This window comes from Rhinolophus sinicus, linkage group LG06, assembly GCF_036562045.2.
Source record: "Rhinolophus sinicus isolate RSC01 linkage group LG06, ASM3656204v1, whole genome shotgun sequence".
Lineage (NCBI taxonomy): Eukaryota > Metazoa > Chordata > Mammalia > Chiroptera > Rhinolophidae > Rhinolophus > Rhinolophus sinicus.
In genome coordinates this window covers 75565156-75584539 of record NC_133756.1, presented here as the reverse complement: position 1 = coordinate 75584539, position 19384 = coordinate 75565156, and the positions used below count along the sequence as shown (strand labels likewise).

General features: G+C 43.2%; 1 protein-coding gene across 3 annotated transcripts; it reads left to right on the top strand.

The window, feature by feature from the left end:
- Positions 1-108: 108 nt before the first annotated feature.
- On the top strand, positions 109-19172 carry NQO2 (N-ribosyldihydronicotinamide:quinone dehydrogenase 2). Of its 3 annotated transcripts, none has more exons than XM_019752379.2 (7): positions 111-251; positions 3559-3697; positions 5404-5568; positions 13511-13641; positions 16153-16266; positions 17182-17283; positions 18921-19172. In XM_019752379.2, the coding sequence occupies exons 2-7, from the start codon at positions 3691-3693 to the stop codon at positions 19095-19097; spliced, it is 696 nt and encodes a 231-aa protein (XP_019607938.2). In that variant the 5' UTR covers positions 111-251; positions 3559-3690; the 3' UTR covers positions 19098-19172. The 3 variants fall into 3 exon arrangements, with proteins under 3 accessions (XP_019607941.2, XP_019607938.2, XP_019607939.2); XM_019752380.2 differs by having other exon boundaries at positions 158-272; XM_019752382.2 differs by lacking the exon at positions 17182-17283 and having other exon boundaries at positions 109-251.
- Positions 19173-19384: the final 212 nt, after the last annotated feature.

Below are 19384 nucleotides of genomic sequence, written 5' to 3'. Positions count from 1 at the left end.
GGCAGCGGGTGAGGCCGCGCTCCTGGGAGGCGCTCCGCGCGCAGCGGCTCCCCCTCCCGGACCAGGCCCCTGGCATCGCGAATCCCGGGCGGCCCTGGGACGCACACAGAGTGCGACGGTCCTGCTGCTGCCTGGCGTCTGCGCGTGCGCGTCTCCCGCGGTCGGGACCTGCGCAGGCGTCCAAAGCTTCCGATCCCGAGGCGCCGGTCCGAGCCCTGCAGGTCCATACCTCGGGCGAGCGCTGGCCGGGGGTGAGTGCCTCCACTCGCCAGGTAGCCGGGGGTTTGGGAAGCACAGCTCCTGGAGTGCTGCTCTCTGTCTTTCTCTCGGCAGGGACTGCAGGGTGGGAGAAGTCTCTGCTGATTTTCATGTCCCAACCAGAATAGAGACACGTGGTCCCTGTTATTCTTCCTGTGGTGGACCACTGACCATTTCGAAACTACGGTTGTATTTATTAATACTTCTTCCTAAACCCTACTGCATGCTAGCCCCGGTTATTAGTGTTTAACAGAATCGTCCCATTTAATCTGCCCTCAACCGTATTACAAATGAGACAAATCAGGAAATTTACAAATAAGGAAACAGGGCAGCCCAAGATCAGTGTGTAAAGGGAGTGATAAAGGGAGCACACCACACGATTGGCCTTTGTCACGTACATTGTGGCAGTCTGTAACAGAACCTTAAAAAATCAGCTTCTTTAACCTTCAATCTCTCTGAAAATAGCAGCCGAAAATACATTAAAAGGAATGTGTATTAAATAATACATGCTTCTAACAGTCCTATTTATAGTTCTGGAAAAAAATGGAAATAACCTAGTTGCCCAGGAATAGAGAAATGGTCACAAATGGGCACACAGACAGTGGTGTAGCTACATCGTGAAATGTTATCTAGTTAGAATGACAGGCACAGAGCCTGTCATAAGTATGGAAAAGAGGCAAAGTGAAAACATAGCTTCTGGATGCTGATTAAAATGAAATAATGTACACCAAAAATATCAGAGCCCATTTGATATGTAGTTTAATAACCACCTGGTTCTTTTCTACTACTGACCAGGGTAAGTGCATAATTTCTAACAAAGGAGAAAAGATCACTGCTGTGGAGTGGGGTGCTAAGGAAGATGAATGGGGGAAAGTGAAGAGCACCGAATAGCAAGTCAAGAGCTTGTTTTGAATATTTCCTCTTATTTTGCACAAGTAGCGTACTTACTAAGCCTCAGTTTCCTATTCTGTACAACTAGGAGAATTGTATGAGATGGGGAGTCACAAACTCAAATGCCTCAAGTGCCAGGCCTGTGTTAACTGGGCCAAGCAGAACAATAGGGAATGGTAAGGCCTGGGGATACAGAAGGATTCATGCCCTATTATAGGCATTAAAATTAAAGTGTCTCCTCCAAACCAAAATTTCTTTGGGCCCTCACCCTAAGAATCTCAAGATAAGATGTTATGTGAGTCTACAGTGACACTGATAACCTTTTAAAACATTTCACATTCCTAAAATCTTGTCTCTCTCCTACAGACACCACCCACCTCTGACTGCATCACCCACCACCCAAGTCTTTTTTTTAACCATAGGCCAGTCAACAGGTTTTCTTGAACGATCCAAGCCAGTTCCCACATCACGCTAACACTTGCTATCCCCTTAGATATTTGCATGACTAGGTACATATCATCATTCATCCCTGTTCACAGGTACCTTCTTGGACCATTCTATCCTAAAACAGCAAACACACTCCTGCCATTTTATCTGTTAAAGCACTTATTTTCTTATCACTATCACTATTAGCATTGTTATTAGTAATTGTCACTAGAATTCTATGGTTGCTTTGTTTGCCTGCTTGTTTTATCTGCCTCACCTCCCAGTATAAAGTTCCATTCTCACCTGTCTTGTTCACCACTGTAGCCTCAACACCTAGTGCAGTACCTGGCCAGAGGGGGAGTCCTCCTACAAGCCACAGACCGAACTGAATGAGTAGATGGTTTAAGAATTGTGTCCCACTCACTGCTGATATTAGACAACGCCAACTCAACTTAAACAGATTAAACACAATTTAGAGTTTGATCGCTCATGTAAATAAGTTTGGAGGTTGGCAATCCAGAACCATCTCACAGTTCCAAGAAAGCATCAGGAATCCAGGTTCCTTTAATATTTCTGTCCTACCACCCTTAGTTTGTAGCCTCCAACCTCAGGATAACAAGATGACTCACTGAGCCCTAGCCATCATTCCTCAGTCCAGCTCGGAAAAAGGCAAGTGGCAAGGGTCAAAATGGTACCTCCCTTCCTCACCTGCTTCCCCCATCCCTCCAACACATGAGTCAACTCCTTTAAGGATATTTCTTAGGAGCCCCACCCAATATCTTCTGCTTACACCTCATTGGCCACCCCTAAGTATAAGGGAGGCTGTGAAATGTAGTCTTTAGTTGGGCACGTTGACACCTGAATAAATTCAGGGACTGTTAAAGAATAAGAGAGGGGATATTGGATAGCCAAAGAGGCAGGTTCCTAACTGTTCAATCAATAGTCAATTTAAGGGAATGGGAAAGGACTTTAAATCACCTTTGGGATATGAGGTCATTTGAAGTTTCTATCCTCTGACTGATCAGAACTGTTTGCTCTCTCTCCAACTTAAGTGTCCTGCCTTCCCCAAACTCAGCTGCAGCCATAATTATTTAAGCCTCTTTTCCTTTCTCTCTCCAGGACACCCAGCTTGGGATAGAGCCCATTCCCCTGCATCCCACCTTCACTTCTTGGCAGTATTCTTCATATCTTAGCCCTTTACCTCTTGGACAGCTGGAGTTATGGAGCACCCTGGATGTCGGGCTCTGCTCCAGATTCCAGTGGTGGCCATGGATAAGCCTGATTTCTGTCTCTCTGTTCTTTTTGTTGTCCTGTAAAGATGCACTCACATTAAAATTGTCATTTGGGCAGCATCTCCACACTGGCCCTGAGTCACAGGCTCTGAGCTGTTTTTTCTGACAGAGGGAACAGGTTTGTTGGAGGCATTTGTCTCTCCCAGAATGAAGCCAGTTAGTGAGGATTCAGGCCTCCCTCATGTCTGTGAGGCTGTCTAGAAAGAGCTAACATTTTTCCAGAGCCTTATTATGTGCCAGCCACTATGTGTATGTACTATCTCTCTTGCTCTTCTCAGTCATTCTGGTACTTTGTAGACGACGGTAGACATGGTAGCTATGAATTTCTTACCAGTATCCTGGCCCTCTGTCTGTTCCGCTACATTGATTATGTGGAGAGAAAACTTGGGAGGGGAAGGAAAGACAGGCACGACTCCTGCTTCTTATCCATTTCCCAGGATCTTTTCTCTATGGCTGCCCTCACAGAAGGTTCTGAGTCCTCTCAAAAAAAAAAAATATTGATTTTGACATCCTGTGTGATTTGTCCTCTAATGCCTAAATCTCCAGAGGACTTCTTGCCGCGCTTGAAAAGCGTTTTTTTTCTGATAAGTTTGCATGCCCTTTACGAAGTGGTGGTGAGGCCTAGAGGCCATACATCGACCTCACCACCTTGTCTCCTCATCTCCCTCAAGTGTTTGTTTTTCTCTTATAGTTGGGGTAACTGAGGAGAGTGACCACATCTGAAAGCCTGGGGCTCGCCACACCAAATACTTCTTTGCCCAGGATTAACAGCAGACCTTCCTCTTGACAGGATTCAGAAAAAAAAAAATCACCTTCCAAAAACATGGCAGGTAACTATTAACTATGGGGAAGTTAAATTTTTTTAAATTAAAATTTGTTATGAAAAAAATCCAAATAACACTGAAGTGTATAAAATTTGTTTTGTTTATAATGTGGATTACTACCTGGAATTACTTACCTTGGGTTTTTTTTTTTTTTTTACTTCTTTTATTGTCTATTTCAACTCTACCAAATTAAAATTTGTTATGAAAAAAATCCAAATAACACTGAAGTATATAAAATTTGTTTTGTTTATAATGTGGATTACTACCTGGAATTAGTTACCTTGTTTTTTTTTTTTGTTTTTTTTTTACTTCTTTTATTGTCTATTTCAACTCTACCAAAATATAAGTTCCTCGAAAGTAAGGGTCATGCTTATACAGTCTCTGGAATGACCCCCCAGGACATAGTAGGTGCTCAATAAATAGTTGTTGAGTGATTGAGACCCAGGAGAAACCATGGTTAAAAATTCAGTATGACTCCATCTTTACTTGTATCTCTGCTCATGACACACACCCAATTCTGCAACATCTTTTTCTCTCTCAGCAATATAACGTGAAAATCCTTTCATTTCAGAACATAAAAACCCACCTTATTTTACACATTGTATTGTATATTAGGGTTTCTCTGCCTTAGCACTACTGACATTTTGGGGGCTGTCCTGTGCTTTGTAGGATGTTTAGCAGCATCCTTAAGGCTCTATCCACCAGATGCCAGAAGGGCCCCCCATCCCCAGTTGTGACAACCAAAAATGTCTCCAGATATTGTGAAATATCTCCTGGTAGGCAAGACTGCCCCTAGTTGAGAACTATTGGTGTGGATATTTTATTTGTATCTATTTTCCTATTAAGCTCCCAAGTAGAGTTCATTTATAACAAATAAATCTGAGAAGTTAAAATTAAAAATGTTAATCATTAATGTAACTCATGGAATCCAACCTTTATACTCAGTTGAATGCCCCCAAATTGTTTGCTTCATATAAGCTTTGTATTTTCTCTGTACGGGCCTAAACTGAAAATTTTAAATCAAGAGTTTAAACATTTTGGTCTTAGACATTACCTGGGAAAATTTAACCAGATAACCATAGCTGCCTCCCAGAAGAAATCAGTACATAATCTCACAGAATCTTCTGAACAAGGAAAATACTGCTTCAGAACCTATTGGTAAAATGACACAGCCAGGACCCATAAGACCTGACTTTTCTTAGGCTTCTTGTCATCCTCACCACCAAAAGCAGGATTCCTTGTGGCCTTGCCTCCCCTGAGGGACTAGGGGTCTGATTTTTCACATCTTGTTTAAGTTTGAAATTTTGATGGGGCTGGAGGAGAGAAAGCAGAACGGTAGGTGAGTAGCTGACGCCTGCCAATGTAGGCTTAGCACAAAAAATTAGTTACAGTACTTTTTTATTTTGATTTTCAGGAACAGGGCTACAACTTCTCATAGAGGATAACCAAAATAGATTGGGCTTTTAAAGAACTTGGATGTGTTATTTTTGAGGAATCATAATTTGACCCATTGTATATTTGTGTATTAGTAAACTCAAGTAATAATGAACTGTGATATAACTGTATTCAAAACTGTTACCCACTAAAAAGTTTGGTATTTCTTAGCTTCAACTGCTATGATGCGCCTACACATTTCATTTTCATCTTAATCCTCATTGAGTTTTGACAGAGGAATTGATCTTTAAGAGAAATCATTTCTTCTCTGGATTTAGGTAAGAAAGTGCTAATCGTCTATGCGCACCAAGAACCCAGATCTTTCAATGGATCCTTAAAGAAAGTGGCTGTGGATGAACTGAGAGAGCAGGGCTGCACTGTCATCGTCTCTGATCTATACGCCATGGACTTTGAGCCGAGAGCCACAAGGAAAGATATCACTGGTGAGTCATGGGACGTGAGCTCTGGGTTTTTAAAAACTTCCTTCTTTGTGTGTGTGCATTTTTTAAATTGAGGTATAATTGACATATTAGTTTCAGGTTTACAATGTACTCATTCAATATTTGTATGTATTACAAAATGGTGACTACAGTAAGTCCAGTTAACATTTAACCACCTCACATAGTTACACATTTTTTTTCCCTAATAACTTTCAAGATCCACTCTTCTAGCTACTTTCAAATATGCAATACAGGATTATTTACTGTAGTCACCATACTGTACATTACATCCCCATGACTAAATCATTTTATAACTAGAAATTTGTACCTTTTGACCGTGTTCACCTGTATTGCCCCCCCGCCCCGCCTTAGACAACCACCAATCTGTTCTCTATATTCATGAATTCAGTTGTTTTTTATTTTGTTTTGGGGTTATGTTTGTTTGTTCTTGTTTTCGTTTTGTTTTTTAGATTATACATATAAATACAAGCATACAGTATTTATTCTTTTCTGTTTGACTTATTTTACTTAGCATAATGCCCTTAATATCTATCCATGTTGTTGCCTATAGCAAGGTTTCATTCTCTTTTTATGGTTGGATAATCCAGCGTGTGTGTGTGTGTGTGTGTGTGTGTGTGTGTGTGTGTTTGTCATATTTTCTTTATCCATTCATCCACTGATGGATATTTAGGTTGTTTCCATGTCTTTTTTTTTTCAAATTCATGTTTTCATATTCAGAGAAATAACCAGAAATAGAATTGCTAGATCATATGGTAGTTCTATTTTTAAGTTTTTGAGGAACCTCTATACTGTTTTCCATAGTGGTTCTACCAATTTACATTCCCAGCAACAGTGCACCAGGGTTCCCTTTTCTCCACATCCTTGCCAACACTTGTTATTTCTTGTCTTTTTTATAATAGCCATTCTAACAGGTGTGAGGTGGTATCTCATTATGGTTTTGATTTGCATTTCCCTGATAATTAGTGATGTTGAACATCTTTTCATGTACCTGTTGGCCATTTGTATGTCTTCTTTGGATAAATGTCTATTCAGGTTCTCTGCCCATTTTTAAATCAGATTGTTTGTTTTCTTGCTTTGTTTGTATTTTTTTAATTAAAAAAAGTTTTGAGAAAAAAAGCTAATCATTGCACATAATGTACAATTCTCAGTCGAGTCGAAATTGCCACAGTGCAAGTTTGTTTCCCATCCCCCAGACACCCTGTTCTCTGCCCCCGAAGTAACCAGTGTTACCTGTTTTCCTATCCTTCCAGAGATAGTCTGTGCTATATACATAAAGCATTTACAGGTGTATCTCCATTTTCCCTCCACTTTTTAAAAAAAGGTTGCATATTATACACATTGTTTTGCATATTGCTTTCTTTTTTACTGCTGCAAATGATTCCATTGTATAGAGATCATAGTTTAAGTAGCTTCCTAAGGGCATTTTAGGTCTTTTTCATCTTTTGCTATTATAAACAGTGCTGCAGTGAATAATCATGGTCATACGTGTTTTCCTACATATACTAGTGTATCTAGAAGTGGAATCACTGGTGTGCTGGAACGTGCAGTTTTAATTTTCATAGATAATATCAAAATGCTTTACATAAATGTTGTACCAATTTACATTCCTACCAGCAATGTTTGCAAGTGCTCATTTCCTCACTGTTACTGACAGTGTTACCAATTTTTTGATAATTACCAATCTGTCAGGTGAAAAAATGGTCTCCTGGTATAGTTCTAATTTGCATTTCTCTTATTATAAGTGAGCTTTATTATTGTGGGGGAGGAAGAAACTCCTCTAGGTTCTTCTACCTCTAGGTTCTTCCAGCTGGTCTAATAATCAAATAGACATGAGACAGATCAACAAGAGAAAGTAACCAAATTTAATTACATACATATATATATAGGAGCCCCACATACATGAGAAGTTAAGAGAAAGGGGAAATGAGGGGTATATGGCACCTGAGTAAGGATGAGGTGAGGTGCCTTGGGGCTTCAGAGGGCAGGAAGGTCGTTGGCAGGAAGGTAAGAAGAGCTGATGTTCAGTAATTAGAAGTTCGCCTGCCCTATAGATGGGTCATCAAAGGTTATTTCTGCTGGTAACACTTATTATGGGCAGGGCTCTTAATGTAAATTCTTTACAGGAGAGGTGAAAGTTTCCCGTGAGGCCGCAGGGTCTCAATTGCTTTCAGCTCAAAATAATTCACGTGCCAAAGTGGCACATCTTAGAGAGACCTGTCCTGAACCCCTTCAAGTTTGCTTTTGAAACTTCCCAAGAAGGTTCATATTCCAGACATTAGGTTGATAGATTGTTCCAGGTCTCAGTAAACCAGTCTCAAGAGTTGAGAAAAGTTCAGTTCAGTTAAACAGTTGTGTCTCATTTCTGTACTCAGTGATGCATATGGGATCCCAAAGTTAGGGCGATGATCCAGGCAATCAGAGATAACGTAACTTATTGACTAATAAAGCCAAGTAGAATAAAAGTATCATGTTTAATGCTAATAACTCTAAAGACATGTCTGTTTAACCAAACCAAACTCAAACCAGCTTTAATATTGATGTAAGTGATGTTGGATCTGCTGGCAGTTTCTGAGTGTGGGCCGGGATCTTGTCTTGTGAAGCCGAAGAATGGAAACACGGACCAGGGAGAGGCAAAAAGTTTTAAAAAGAGGATAGTTTATTAGAGGCAGGAGAAGAGGTTGCAGCTCCCAAGTGGGAGGGGTTCCCGAATGGGGGGGTGCCCCATGACTGAGGCAAAAGCTCTTACTTTTATACCTTCCCTTGCCTGCTTGGGGAAGGGGAGCTATTTGAAGAAGGGAACTTGTTTAAAGAAGGGAACTCGTGCCTTCTAATGAAATTCGTCTACCAGGTTTGTTCTGCTTGCCCATCCTGGAGGAATTAGCAAAGTAACCCTCTCTTATCTATCAGATCAGCTCCGTTTGTCAGGCCAAAAGGAATTTTATGATTAACCTCAAGGCCTTGTTTTTTATATTATGTGCTGGAGTGAAGGAATGATTTTAAAACCTGAAGTTTTAGGATGTGGCTGTCTTTTCTTTATTCCACCAGGGACCTACCTGTCTACCTAGCAATTATACTAACTAACCTGTATCATTCATTACCTCCTGAGCCCAGTGAGAGAGGGAAATAAAATTTCACATTGTGCTCTCCTTACCAAATCCGGATCAATCGGTTGTTGATACTTTTTCTCCCTACAAGTCCCCCTCCTCAATACATCAGTGCTATTAGCCTCAGGAGTATCCATCACCTGAGCCCACCACAGCTTAATAGAAGGTAACTGCAACCATATACTTCAAGCCCTATTTATTACCATTTTCCTCGGACTGTACTTCACCCTGCTACAAGCTTCAGAGTATCACGAAACCTTCTTTACAATCGCAGACGGAGTGTACGGCTCAACATTCTTCATAGCCACCAGATTTCACGGCCTACACGTCATTATTGGTTCAACTTTCCTTATCGTATGCTTTCTACGTCAACTAAAATTTCACTTCACATCTAAACACCATTTCAGATTTGTGTCCTAAGGGCAAGGACTCCCTGTGTCCTAAGGGCAAGGTTTGTGAGTTCAGTGTTTGTGAGTTCAGTTGATTCCCCGGGGCTTTTCCAATATACAGTTAAATCATTTGCACATAATGATAATTTCACTTGTACTTTTCCAATATTTAATACCTTTAATTTCCTTCTGTTCATAATTGTGTTAATGAGATCCCCAGATTTAATATTTAGTACTGATGGTAATAGCTGACATCCTTGTCTCTTCTTGTCTTTTTTCACTTTTAATAAATCAGTTATTTTCACTTAATGAACAACAGAGCAAGGACTGGAAAAATAGAGAATATTATGTTAAGGAGCCACTGTTTTTGAAGTGAATAAATTAACAGCTTATTGTAAAAAATATTTTAAAATACAGGTGAACCAGGTGAACATAAGATAAAAAGTACAAGCCCCTTTCACATACACGCCGTAGCCCTACACTGCACCCAGAGGCAAATAAGCTTGGTATTCTGATGTGGATCATTATAGATCTCACTCGAAAGATCAACAAAAGTTCATATCCATGTGTAGGTCAATGGGGCCGTTGTCATGGTATTTGCTTTATTCACTTAGAGCTTTCAGAAGTCTTTTTAAATATTATGTATGTAGCACTCCATGGTATATATTATAACTTACCAGTTCCCCCATTGATTTATATTTATGTTGTTTCCAACTTTTATTTCAAGCCATGTGTCAGTCTTTCTTTTATGGCACTGGATTTCCTATCTTGCTTAGAAAGGCCTCTCCACACACACACTTATAAAAATATACTTATTTTCCTGTGATACTTGGAAAACTTTGGTTCGATATTGTCAGGGAGGAAAATTTTTCCTTTACCCTTCTAGGTTCTTCTGGCTGGTCTAATAATCAAATTGACATGAGCCAAATTATCAGGAGAAACACCAATTAAACTTCAGTAACCTGTATACCTCCTATATACATGAGATATACTCAGGAAAACTGAGTAACTCTCCAAAATGGCAGAAGTCATCACCTCAAATACCACCTTCAGCTAAAGAGAAAAGGTGATGTTGGGGGTGGGGAGTCAGTTATGGGAGGTGACCAGGAAAAGCACAGGAAACAAGGGTAGGATTGTGCAGACTTCAGTTCAAGCCTTCTCCATTGATGACAGTTTTTAGAGATTTAGAGATCTTCCTCTTCTTGCTGCAATGAGGGAAACACCCTTCCAAAGGGAGATTTCCCTTACAAATGTAAGGTAGGGCAAACTTTGTCTATTAAACATCTTTTCTTATCATCCTGCAATGACCATTTGAAGCCCCCAAGGCACCTTACTTCATCCCTAGCTCAGAATGTCTTATATACTGTCAATGGAAGAATCTTTATGAGTTTATCTGAGCCCAAACTGATGACATTGCTGGAAAGCAAGATCTCAAATGCTCCAGAGAATGATGGTTTTGCAGTTTCTTTTATGCATTTGGAATTAAGGAGGGAATATAAGGAAGATTACATGAAGGTGAGAGAAAGTAAGGTAGAGGATACTTAACAAGATTATGTGCTCCCTGAAGTGTGGTTCCATCTTCCAGGGGTCTGGAAAAGAGGATTACCCCGGCATTTCAAAGCTGTGTGAACCTAGATGCCAAGAACAATAGGCAGGGCTTGCTTGAGGCAAAGATAACCTTTTACCAGTGAAGTTTATAGGCCTGAGGCGTGACTACCCAGCTAGGAATTTATGATCAGATTAGCCTGTGAGGTTATTTTCAGTTAGATTTATTACAGTGCCCCCCTTTTTTATCTGCATTACAAAGGGTACCGTATACTTGGTTTTCAGAGCTTCTGCCCTGTTTGCTGTTTCTTAAAATTAACCAGCCTAAAATAATCAATATCCCCAAAGATGCAAATTTTGGGGTGGCAAACTCTGCTCCCCTTGAATGTTTTTTAATTCATCTAGAATATATTTGGCTCATGCACATTTTATTATCTCTGTTTACCATTGTGGGGGTTCAGAATAAGTCACCCCAAGTTGTGTCTCTGTGGTATGAAGATTGTTTTGAGCTAAAGGCCATGGGCTCAAGAAAAACTTCTGCCCCTCCCTTAACTACCTAGAAGAACTTGAAGTAGGAGCTTGCCCATAATAAAAGATTAGAGATAACCTCTTTTGACCTATCTATAAGGTGGGGCAAACTTCCGTTTATTAAACATCTTTTCTTACCATCCTGCAATGACCCTTTGAAACCCCCAAGGCACCTTATTTCATCCCTAGCTCAGAATGTCTTACATACCCACCTTCCCTTTCTGACTCTGAACTCTCATGCATGTCAGGTCTCTCACTCTCTCATGTACGAATGGCTTGCATGTGTATTTTTGAATTAAACTTGATTATTTTCTCTTGCTAATCTGTCTCATGTCTATTTGATTATTAAACCACCCCCAGTGTCTGCTATAGGTCCCACATACTGTGGGTGGCCAAAATCTTACCTGGTGACCTCCCTGTGAAAACACAACCTCTTAGGGTTTCCTGTCAATACTGAACCTTACATATAGAAGGCACTCAATGTGTGCTTTTTGAATGAAAATGAAATATAGCTATGTTAAAAGAAGAAGCAAAGAACACCGAAATGTTTCCAAATTATGACAATCGGAGCGCTGCGTGTCCAGTTCTCCTTCTGCTCTTCTCCGTGCAGCCTGGGGTTTCCCTGCTCCTCCCCAAACCCTGAGACGAGTGGTTCGCACCTGGGCCTCGATCCTCCCGCCTTTGCTGCCACTTAGGACCCCGTGACATTGAACTAGTCACTCAGTCTCTTAAGTCTCAGTTTCCTCTTTGGTAGGTTGGTGTCATGTCCATGTCCGAGAAGGTGGTGTCCCGGGAGTAAGGTGTCTGCGACTCAGGGAGCTGGAAGAAGTTACGTGGAGCCAAAGGCAGAGCAGACGTGCTTTATTCATAGGCTTCCTGGGACACGGCCAGAGTTCCTCACTGCTTCACACTGCTGGACATTCTCAGGTTATAACCTGCAGCCAGCAGCAGCCCCATAACTCACAGCAGCCTGTTTCTCAGCAGCACATAGCAGCTGCCCTGGGGTAGGGCCCCCATAGGCCCATTTCTCAGCAGCTCTGTACAATACAGCCCACTGTCTCCACTGTCTCCGCCCTAGCCATGTCGCTGCCTCAGCCGTGTCTCTGCCTCAGCCATGTCTCTGCCTCAGCCAGTTCCTGAAATGGCCAGACCCCGTTATATCATACAGAGATAAAGGAGGCACATAGCCAAGGTGCTTACATAAGTGTATTCACAAACAACATCTTTAAGATGGACGGCGTGACATTTTATCTTATCGGACGGGCAGGCCAGTCAGGGTCAGCAGCTGGCCCGGGGAGGGAGCCTAACTCCTTTGTCCCTACAATTGGGAATTACATCCATCTCATTGATTGTTGTGAAGATAGAGAAGGTAATGTGAGTAGAGCGTAGTACCTGATAAGTAGGAAGTTCTCAGTGAATGGTAACCTGTTGTTAATACTGAGTAATGCCTTCTGATGAATCATTTTGGTTGACAAGAACCTGATTAAAGGCATAGATCAAGATAACTTATCTTTCATTTTAGTTGCTATGGGTAGTACTGTAAGTTCTAACCCTGAAACACCTCCTCCCACCCACGGCTATCACCTGGGCTCACCCTCCCCCCACCAGGTTTGCTCTTGAATCACTGCTGCAACAGTGAGCTTTTCCCAACCCAAATCAGAGAATTTATTTCTTTTTCCTTCTGAAATCATATGGCTCCCCAAGTGAGAAGTTCAAACTCCCTAGCAAGGCTTGCCAGACATGGTCAATCTCTGCAGCCACATCACCTGCGTCCCTCCAAACTTTTCACCCCAACTCCTCAGATGTGCTCCTGGTGGCCCTTTTCGGGACTGGCCATGTTGTCGGACACACTACCCTGTCTTTCCCAGAACGTCCTTCCTTTCCCCTCCAGTGTTCCTGGCTGCCTGGTGAACTCCTGCTCCGTCTTCAAAACCCAGGTCACAAAACTCATCCCCTGGGATGCATTTGCTTACCAACCCAAACAGAGCTGGTCATTGCCTGTTTGGGCCACGTCTGTACTTAATACACACCCCAGAGTTAGACCATATGCATCTTGATTGTGGGGCATGAGGCTGATCTGGCCTGAACATTAGACTGAGCCAGCTGACTAGTCTTGTTTTGTATATTAGTCATCTGTCATTTATCTTTTTCTACTGGACTTTGAGTCCCTTGAAGGTAAGGACAGTAAGCTTCCTCTCTTTTTATTTCCCTAGCCTGACCCCAGGGCCCATCACCTGGTCAGGTGAATGTCTGGTGACTTGCTTTGGGGAGTCCACATAATAATGACGCTGGTGGAATTGGCCGGATGAGCTGTGGGTGCTCCCCTAAGAGTGAGAACATTTGGCCTCCTCATTCCAGGTGCTCTCTCCAATCCTGAGTTCTTCAGTTACGGGGTGGAAGCGTATGAAGCCTGCAAGAAGGGAGCTCTGACCAGTGACATAATTGACGAGCAGAAAAAGGTTCAGGAAGCTGATCTAGTGATATTTCAGGTTTGTTTTTCCTCTAATTATTATAATCAATTAGATTCATTCTATATACAAACTCTTTCCAAATACTGAGCTTCATGCTCCTAGAAGTGGTATTGATGTTTTTAGCACATTTGCACAATTACTTATGTTTTGTTGGCTAAGGCGATCCAGGTAGCCAATATCACTCATTCAAAATCCCGACCCCAAGTAAGAATGATTTCCCCTTTAGCCCAGTGGTCCAAGAAACATCGGAATCATGCACAGTGTGTTGCTTTCATTCCCCTCCGATTCCCACCCCCAGTCCAGCAGGGGCTGCGGGAAAACCAGATGTGTCTACACTAGTGTTTATCTAGGTTATTTGGGTCAATTGCAGCTCCTGTTTAAATATCCTGATCATTAAGAGGAAAACCTTTTGTTTCCTGCCACTCACTGATTGCCTTACCTGGCCACCATCCCTGTATTCATTCACAAAGTGCCCGAGGCCAGTGATCACTGCAGAAAGAACACTGCTTCTAAGGGCTCTAACTCCCCGCCACTCCTAGAGAGGCTTGCAGTTGTGGATGTGACCAAAAGCCTGGCAGCAAAACATACACGTGTTTTTTGGGAGTTGCTAGGTTGATGGAAATCCAAGTCAAACTAGAAAAAAATGGGAATTTATTCTAAGGGCCCTGGCCACTTGGGTCTCCTGGCACCCAAGGACAGACTATGGCAAGGGACAGTGGGAACAGAGGCTTAGACACCTCTGCTCTTGCTTCCTCTGGGTCTCATCTGCTTTTCTCCACATTCTGGCTCTGTTCTCTGTCACTGCACACCAAGGACTGGAGTCTCTAGATCCAGCATCTCCAAGATGCATCTGATTGGTTCAGATTGCCTGTTTCCCAGCCCTGCCTGAGGGCCGGGAGTGGGCAGGAGAACAAGACCACCCCTTCCTGGCACCACGACTGTCGTGACTGGCCTCAGAACCACGCTCAGCTCTCTCACTCTTGTCTCCCTAGGATCAGCTGACCACTCATGTACCGGGGTGGCTAAGCCTGTTCTTTTTATAATGGCTTTTTTTCTTTTTTAAAGATTTTATTGGGGAAGGGGAACAGGACTTTATTGGGGGAACAGTGTGTACTTCCAGGACTTTTTTCCAAGTCAAGTTGTTGTCCTTTCGATCTTAGTTGTGGAGGGCGCAGCTCAGCTCCAGGTCCAGTTGCCGTTGCTAGTTGCAGGGGGCACAGCCCACCATCCCTTGCGGGAGTCGAGGAATTGAACCTGCAACCTTGTGTTTAAGAGCCCATTGGCCCATGTGGAAATCGAACCAGCAGCCTTCAGAGTTAGGAGCATGGAGCTCTAACCTCCTGAGCCACGGGCCAGCCCCTGGCTTTTCTTTTTTACTACCCCATTTCACATCTCTTGCCTTCACCCTTCTTCCTGATACTTTGCCCAGAGGGTCTGCACTGTTAGTTTATTTTTTTCATTGAGCATTACCCTGTTTCCCCGAAAATAAGACCTTGCTGGACCATCAGCTCTAATGCGTCTTTTGGAGCAAAAATTAATATGAAACCCAGTCTTACTTTACTATAATATAAGACCTGGTCTTACATTAATTTTCGCTCCAAAAGACGCTTTAGAGCTGATGGTCCAGCTAGGTGTGATTTTCGGGGAAACACGGTACTACTGTTATAGCTCACTATTCACTGAGCAATTACCACAGTAATGTGGGCACAGTAATGAATCCTCACCACAATTCTGTGATTTTGGAACTGGTAGTAACACCGTTTGCAAATCAGGAAAGGAGGCATATGGAGGTTAAGTAACCTGCCAGTATCACACAGCAGTAGGTTGTGGAGTTCGGAGCTTGGATTTCAATGCCAAGTCCTGAGTTAGATTTATAGTGAGAGCACATGCGACATGGGCTTCCTTCTACCCTTGGTAACAGACTGCTGTCTGTGTCTGTCTCTTTTCCTTAATGACTTTGTTGGATATAGTCTTAGGACTTCTATGTCACCGAGGGCACTTCGGGGACATCTTACTGCTGCTGTGAGGAATCTGAGGATAAGGCTTTCGTGTGTGTCAAAATCTGAAGCTTCTCAAAACCCAACTCAGTCTGACTGCCAGATGCCAGCAACTCACCCCCAGGCACGCAAAGGGGCAGACACTTTTCCATCCCTTCCTCTTGTCCCCTTGATCAGGTTGGTCACAGAGACTGCTGCCACAGAGCCGGTGTCCAGCAGAGCTTCCTAGTGCCTTCCTGCCTGCTTGGGAGCCAGCACAAGGGGACTGTGCGTGGGGGACACAGAGCCTCCTGTAACAGCTACGAGGACCGCTGTCAGCTCTGCCCCACCCCTCCCCACCGTCACTGCACTGCCCACTGCATGCTTCAGAGTAAAAGGGAAGAAATGTCTTTACTTGTGCTGCCCCATGGATTACACTCGCCTGCCCAGTCACCGGAGAAGAGGACAGCAGGGTTCCTTCTCAGTCCCCAGATAGACTAAAATAGAAATCTGAGACAATGCAGTATTTATTTGTCCTTGGTGTTGTCCCCAGTTCCCGCTCTACTGGTTCAGCATGCCAGCCATCCTGAAGGGCTGGATGGACAGGGTGCTGTGCCAGGGCTTTGCCTTCGACCTCCCAGGATTCTATGATTCCGGTTTTCTCAAGGTATGTGCTCTGGGGGAGTCTCACTGTGGACAGCAGGGAGTGGGGGGGAGGCACCTCACTACCTTATATTTTAGTTTGCCTTTTAAAAAGCAAATGTTGATTGAGCACCAACTGTGTGCAAAGAAAGGCTTGTGTGTTGTGCAGGAGTGTGAAAAGCATTGTTTCTGGAGTCACAGAGCTTTTTGTAGTGAGGGATACAGACACATCCACAACCTACCAGGGCCTGGCCAAGAGGACCTGGGGCTAGTGTCGGGGAGGGTGGCGTGAGCCACACGGTGGCCAGTCCTGGCTCCGAGAGGGCATCTGCTCTGCTCTGAGAGGCAGAGTGGAGCCCTAGCCTTACTCCAGTTCACTTCTCAGAGCTTCCCCTTCTACGTTCAGAAAATAAGATTATACCTACGTAGCACGGTGAGGATTGCATGGAAACTGGTACCCAATACATGATAGCTATGAATTTCTTACAAAAATACATGATTTTTTAAATTCTAAAAGCCTCATAAAATAGTGCAAATAAGGAAAACACTGGGTCACAAAGATCCACTTGAACCATAAGTAACACTAACATTTACTGGGCGGTGCCATGTGTCAGGCACCGCCCACCACCTCATCCAGCCTCACAGCCTCCTCTGGTCAGTGCCTCTGCCTTACCCACAGCTCAAGCCGCAGCCCTGAAGCCCGCACCTACCAGAAGTCAGTGTATTTCCTCTGATCGTTCCTTCCCTTCCTCCCGTTAGATGTAGTTGTCACCTGTAGCTGGGCTTGCTAGAGATCTGAATGTTATATTTTTTCCTCTCTGGAGGGAACTGACCTCACATTTCCCTCCTGGTCATTGTAAGGTTTTGTGTTTGGAATCACAATAGCATTTATTTGTCTCCTCCTCTGGAGTCCACACAAATGCATTTGCTTTCTCTGCAGGATAAATTGGCCCTCCTTTCGATAACCACAGGGGGCACGGCTGAAATGTACTCGAAAACTGGAATCAGTGGAGATTTTAGATACTTCCTGTGGCCCCTCCAGGTACCCATTGCCTCCCTCCCCCACAGCTCCCCAGGTGTAAAATGAGATGCAACAGAAGCCTCAACCCAGACCATTTTGACTCCACCTGGATACAGGAAATTATAAAACATTTTATTTTAACCTTTTTAATTTTTTACTTAGCACTGCAAAGGTTGTCCAACAGGGACAACACGTATTATAATGACAGGCTTTGATATTGTGTGGGCAGATGCTAAGCCAAACCTGGTTAGCTGAAGTCTGCTCTGTGGTCAGAGAATCGCCCCAGAGGCCCTGTGTGGGTACTGAGCACTGGCAGAAGTGTAGAGTCCTCCACAGGCCGTGTTTCTTGAAGGCAGCCTCACCCTAGAACCCTGGTGAGAGATGCCCCAGGACAGGCATTCCCTACAGCCTCCTGCCACCCATAGGTGAGGCCATGGAGCCCAGGCGGCACCTCCTCAGAGGGCCCTACTCCAGGTTCCCCAGGACTCAGAGCTCAGGGTCCACTCTCCTAGGCAGATGCCATGCTGCCTGTGTGCACACCCCTGGGCCCAAGGGGGAAAGCAGTGGGCAAAGCGTGTTCCAGCAGGCTGGGGGAGGGAGGAAAGGGGCTGGAGGTCAGGTCGCCACACCCTGGTACAGAACTCCTGGGAGATCCCGAAACCGTGATGGGAACTTTCTTCTAAGTTGTTATGAAGGGATGTTTGTCCAGGGAGGAGGAGATCACTTATTTAACAGTTTGTGAACTGGCTTTCAAAATGTAGACAGTGATGTGTGGGCCTCTTGCCCTCCAACCAACCCCTGATAGGACAGGTCTGGACAAGGGTGTGGGCTTTAAGGGAAGGAATGCAGAGGGTGGAGAGTGATACAAAACTAGTCTTTGAAAAGAGACTACTGAGACAATGATTCCATTTAGTGATGCTCTACTGAAGGAAATGATCATTTACAAGCCTGAACATTTTTTTCCAAAGGCCAACTGGTCTCTCATATGCCATTAACCAAGCTTAAATTCTTGTTGTTTTTTAAAAATCTTTATATTTTTTCAGTTTGCAGAAGTACATATTGTAGAAAAAAGTGAGACTGTAGAATATAAAAATAGTCCTCTTAATCCCACCTTAAAAATAATCACTTTTAGTAATTTGATGTATTTCCTTATGGCCCACATATATTCTTGCATATATATTGTTTATTATTAGGTTTATTATGTTTTTTTGCATAATAGTATAACCATAAATATTGCTTCAAATTTCTTGTTGTTATTTTCATTTAACATATATGTTGAACAACCTTCCATGGTGGCACATTGTAGCTATAATAATCTCATTCTAAACTAATCCATCATGTGAATGTACCATAATGTGCCAAATCAATAGAAACCATAAAGTTTAGCATGTGAATCAGTAGCAGAGATTCCAGATTAATGTGTTATCAGAATAGTTTGGAATTTACAGCTGCTCAGCGTTCTTCACTCACTTGGGAAAGCCAGCATTTTAAGGTTACCCCAGGGGCCTTCAGCTGTTTTCAGTTACCCAGTAGCAGTAAAGTTGTTCAGTTATTTTTTGACGGTTTGTTTCATACCATTTCCCCCTTTCATTCTTTAACTGAATGACATGTAAAGGGTGTGGCTTCTAACCAGTTCTTTTCTTTCTTTGTGGCTGTAGCATGGTGCATTGCACTTCTGTGGGTTTAAAGTCCTCGCCCCTCAGATCAGTTTTGCTCCTGAGTTGGCATCAGAAGAAGAAAGAAAAGGGATGGTGGCATCCTGGGCGCAGAGGCTGAAAACCATCTGGACAGAAGAGCCCATCCACTGCACACCTCCTTGGTACTTCGGACAGTAACACTTTTTTCCATGTGCACATCACATGAGCAATACACTAAGAGATGAAGCTGTAATAAAATGGAAACACAACAGAGTTAACTGGATTTATTTAATGATGTGCATGAATGTCTTCAGGGTTTTATACAGCCAGATCCAATATTTCAGTAACCAGCTGGTGTAGGAGCCTGACTCAGAGAAACTATGCTATCCGGCAGCACATGACCTAATTCCTGGAACCGTCAGTTTGCCCTTAGAAGGTCACGTCTCTGATAAGTAAAGCCCCTTCCTCATTCCGCTCTCTCCTTC

Coding starts and splice junctions, on each gene's coding strand:
- NQO2 (XM_019752379.2), top strand. Junction 5,569..13,510: donor CACAAGGAAAGATATCACTG/GTGAGTCATGGG, acceptor TCCTCATTCCAG/GTGCTCTCTCCAATCCTGAG. Junction 17,284..18,920: donor ACTTCCTGTGGCCCCTCCAG/GTACCCATTGCC, acceptor TTGTGGCTGTAG/CATGGTGCATTGCACTTCTG.